At 43.0% G+C, this 4,618-nt stretch overlaps 1 protein-coding gene across 1 annotated transcript; it reads right to left on the reverse strand.

Annotated features, from left to right (window-relative positions):
* Window positions 1-1,565: 1,565 nt before the first annotated feature.
* Window positions 1,566-3,175, reverse strand: LOC123450501 (peroxisomal adenine nucleotide carrier 1-like). Its single transcript, XM_045127714.1, has 3 exons — window positions 2,939-3,175; window positions 1,991-2,220; window positions 1,566-1,880 (listed from the first exon to the last, which is right to left on the reverse strand). The coding sequence occupies exons 1-3, from the start codon at window positions 3,173-3,175 to the stop codon at window positions 1,583-1,585; spliced, it is 765 nt and encodes a 254-aa protein (XP_044983649.1). The 3' UTR covers window positions 1,566-1,582.
* Window positions 3,176-4,618: the final 1,443 nt, after the last annotated feature.

Here is a 4,618-nt window from a genome sequence, read left to right on the forward strand (position 1 = left end):
TGTTTTCTCACACACATTTTGTTAATTTTAGAATAATACAAACCAAAGTATGAGGTGTTTGTTTTTGGAGTCAATCAAAGTTCACCTGAAAGGACTCTGGAAATCAGAATACCTGTGTGGCCTAGATATTGCTTGTGTCAAGGATATAAGGTTTGTAAAAGAAAACAACATAATGACCTACTGTTCTTTTCAAGAAAACTCAATGAGCATTATTCTCGTTGTATTAACGATTAGAAAACTGTACATGCCTTAGTCAAGGCCAGCTAAACAACTGAAAGAAAGAGCAAAACGAACACACTAAGAAATACTCAGTGCCCCAGCGGCAAAAGAGCATCCCTGGATTTGATCTTGTCAATTAAACATAATAATGAACTCTAGGAAGCACTCTTGACCATCCAGTTTGATATTCTATAACTGATGGAGTGATTTTTCTGGTACTTTATTTGGAAATTGTTTATAGAGTCTTGTGTTCATCTTCATATTTTTCGCCTAACTTTATATAGGGCATCAAAAGAGTTCAAGAAGGGTGCATTGATTTTGTAATGGCGTATGAGGGTCCGGGTAACCTTTTTGTATAACGATGAATTTTTTTGTATCTCAACTTTTTATGTAGTCAAGTCTATGATCTATCACTTTTTTCATCCAATGGATCTAACTTGTATAATCTCGAGTCTTTCTTCTTGTGTATGTGCTCTCCTTTTTCTGGTCATTAGGAATCGGTCTTTGCCATTTGCATGTTGGCATAAATGTCTCAATGGCTAATTATTTATTAAACAAACTATTTACATGGCTTAAAATTGTTATTTCTTTATTCCATTGTTAGTGTCAGGTAATTTGACTTTGTTTGTTCTGCATAATGTACACCATAACAGATGAATGGAACATGGAAAGCTCACTTTTCCCATGTACAGGTGCATCTCTGGATTTGGTCAGGTTGCTGGAAATATGTTTATTCCATTGTAATTAAAAATATCACATTTTTTGTGAACCATAGAGCCTGAAAATCCTGTGCCCGCACCCCTGGCAAGCTGGGAAGACTACTATCAGTGGAGATCCCTTCCTTTACATTCACCTGTGGCAGTTTTACTTCACTTGGTATGTGCAGTATAATATCTTATGATATACTCCCTCTGTCCCAAAATAAGTGTCATTGATCTAGATGTGCTGTGACCCTTCCTGCCCTTTGTTAAATTATTACTGGTTCTAGCACAGTGATTTAGGTGCCTGTATTTGTACATTTGCTTTATCCTTTTGTCCTTGTCCCTGTGATTCCCTTTCTAGGACATCATTTCAGTGGGATTCTGTTGCTCTGCTCAGCTTTCACCGTGCTTTGTTAATCGGACATTAAGGCCATCAACACAAAACAGACCCCCATGATTCACTGTATTTCCATTCCAAGTACATATCAGATACTCAGAGCTACAAGAAAAAACAAATGAATTTATTCAGAACATTCCATGGCGCTCTCAGGACGATTGTGTTCTTCTGCATGCTTCTGTACTTCTGTTATTTGGTAGTATAAGATCTTGAAATACCGGTGGACGATTCGACTGGTTTTCTCAAGGTCTGGCATATGATACAATTATGCACTCTTGATTCTCTTCCGAGAAACAAAGACATATCGCCGCAGGGCTAGCAGCGAGATCCAGGTGAACTTTGAAATCTTCTGTTTTATCATCAGCAGTAATGCAGAGCTCAGAACCGTCTTTAGTATCTGAGCATGTAATCCTTTGAAGAAGCCTGGGATGCCTTCCTTGTTCCACATTGCATGCATAGCACCCAACATTGTTTTGGTGTGCCTTGAATTGCCTGGCCCTGTCCTTTCAGATTCGTCCTCATCGTCATCATCGGGGTCTGCAGCCTGAATCATGACCTTGCACCTGTTTGAAAAATTGATGTCAGATAAATGCAGTGGCGGTTGAATTTATAGGCCACATTGACAAGCAAAAAGCAAGTAGAGAAGTCTATATAACAAGTGAAGTATCGATACCTGATTAATGGGTAAGTCAAGATAGTAGCAACACTTTTTGAGATGGCACCAAGGAGGAATGCCGAGAATGCAGAAAGAGCAACCGGGGAAGAATCACTTGCTGATTCTGCATTTTTACGCGTCTGCCTCAGGATTAGCTTTTGCTTAAGCTGATCAAACACTGTGTACTGCAAAGGATTAAACACAAAACAAATGTTAACACGTGCACGAAAAGAAAAAAATAAATAAAGCTTATATACATTTGTAAGTTACACCTGAAAGTGGTACTGTTAAGGTGGTAAGAATTAGACTAAGAATACACTGCATTATACTTTTCAGTTCAAGTTGTGGTAAGGCACACAATCTATATCTATACCTTGATGTTTTATGGAAATAGGTGTTCTTAGTCCATCATGCTATTTTATGGAAAACCCCTTGATGTTTCTGACATTAAACCCGCAGTACATATTAAATGTTTTTTCTAAATACTCATATCTTCTAAATCGTAACTCCAAATTTAAAATGTTATTCTTTTTCCCGTTGCAACGCACGGGCCCTTTTGCTAGTATATTCTTAATATTAATACAACCTAAATTTTGGCAACAAGACAATAGTTAGTATTTTTGTTCTTCTTTATCAAGTCACTGTCCATGCATCTTTCTCCTGCATTTGGTCGAACCTTCACGCTGTCTCTTGTTATTTCCAGCTCAAACAGGTGCAGCTTTGACCAAGTATAGGATGGTGGCAGATGTCGCAAAAGGAGTATAGGATGGGCAGATGTCGCGAAAGGAATATTCATGCTTTTTGAAGACTGACAATGCACCTTCGAGTACTACACAACAAAAAAACTCAGGTCAGTGTGCATTAAGATCTACAATAGTGAATGTAATGCAGAATTGAACATACTTTACCTTCAGTTGTACTTAATTTGATCCGACTACTTTATGTGCTAAGGACTTCCTTTTATACTATGTTCTTCATGGTCGTTAATAAGGGCTCAAATCTTTTTCGCTTCTTGGAATTCTTGCTTTGTTCCTTGCCCTTGCCTTTACCCTTGTCGTCGTCCTTGATGGCGAGAATCTTAATGTTCCTCTTCGCGGTGGCTCTAGACAATGCAACGTAGAGCTGACCGTGAGAGAAAATCGGATCTGGTAGGTACACCCCGAAAATCGGTATGGTATGTCCTTGCGCCTTGTTGATCGTCATGGCAAAGCTGAGCCTAATAGGGAACTACTTCCTCTTGAACTTGAAACGGAAGATATCATCATCGGATGGACAGAGAGGTATCCGAGGAAGGAACACCCTCCTACCAGCATGTTGTCCTAGCACGATTTCTGCGTCGATGGCATTCCTCTGGAAACCCCGGACCACAAGCCTTGTGCCGTTACATAACCCATTAGCTGGATCTATGTTTCTCAATAGTATAATGGGGCAATTTATCTTTAGTTTGAGGGCATGCGGAGGCAGCCCGTTGGGAGTCAGGTTGTTGAGGAACTCGGGGGCATAGTAGCCGTGTGGGTCATCCTCTGCACTATCAAAACTATGGTAGATCTTCTCTTCACCCTGGGAGCGCTCTATCATGCGTGTGTTTATCTTATCAACGTTGTCGTTCTTGGTGGAGAGGATCGCTCGAGATGTCATGTAATTAGGATCAGGCATGTTGTGGTCTAGAGAAGGAAATACATGGTCGATTAGCTTCTCTAGGTCAACGCCATCTCCAGTTGGCGGCACACAAATGTCTTGAGGGAGCCTGATGTTGCCTTCCTCGTCTGTTTCTTCGGTGCCATTGCCTACCCTTAGCAAGTAATATGTGAACCACGGGTCATTATGCGCCCTCATGTTCGTGACGATCCTTAGCTGGCGCATACCCTTCCAAAGGTACGAACTTCGCAGGGTCGCATCGATTATCTGACCCCGTGAGCCTTTCCTGACGACTGGAAGCACCTGCCTGAAGTCCCCACCGAACACGACAGTTTTCCCCCAGAACGGTTGGTGCCGTCGTCCCATAATGTCCGGATGCTATTATCTAGTGCCTCAACAGCTTGCCGCTTCGTCATGCTGGCCTCGTCCCATAGGATGAGGGAAGCCATGCGCAGGAGCTTGGCCGTCCCACTTTGCTTGGTGAAGCTGCACGACGCCCATCTTCAATGTTGAGTGGGATCTTGAACCTCGAGTGGGATGTCCTGCCTCCAGGCATGATGGAAGCCGCGACGCCCGACGTCGCCGTAGCCACCGCTATCTTGCCCTCCCCCTGAACCTTTGCGAGCAGTGCCCTGTATAGGAAGGTATTCCCGGTGCCTCCCGGGCCATCGACAAAGAATACACCCCCATCACCAACATCTACTGCTGCCAGGATCTCGTCGTATGCAAGCCTTTGCTCATGGTTTAGCGAAGACGCTAAAGCAGCGTCATGTGCGTCAACCTCGATGGTGGACTCCTCTGTGACTTCTCTGGCCTCGCCTCCAGTAGTGTCATAGGTCTCGTCGATGTCCGGAAGAGGGAACAACGCTATGTCTTTGCCCATTGATTCTAGCATGCCCCTGATGTCTAGCAACACCATCTGCTCCACTGCCTTTGAGCAGGTGTGTGATCGGCGGTAGTCATCAGACATCGCCTCTAGGTGCCTATCCCATAGACCACGCACGTCAC

This window comes from Hordeum vulgare, chromosome 4H (genome assembly GCF_904849725.1).
Source record: "Hordeum vulgare subsp. vulgare chromosome 4H, MorexV3_pseudomolecules_assembly, whole genome shotgun sequence".
Classification (NCBI taxonomy): Eukaryota; Viridiplantae; Streptophyta; class Magnoliopsida; order Poales; family Poaceae; genus Hordeum; species Hordeum vulgare.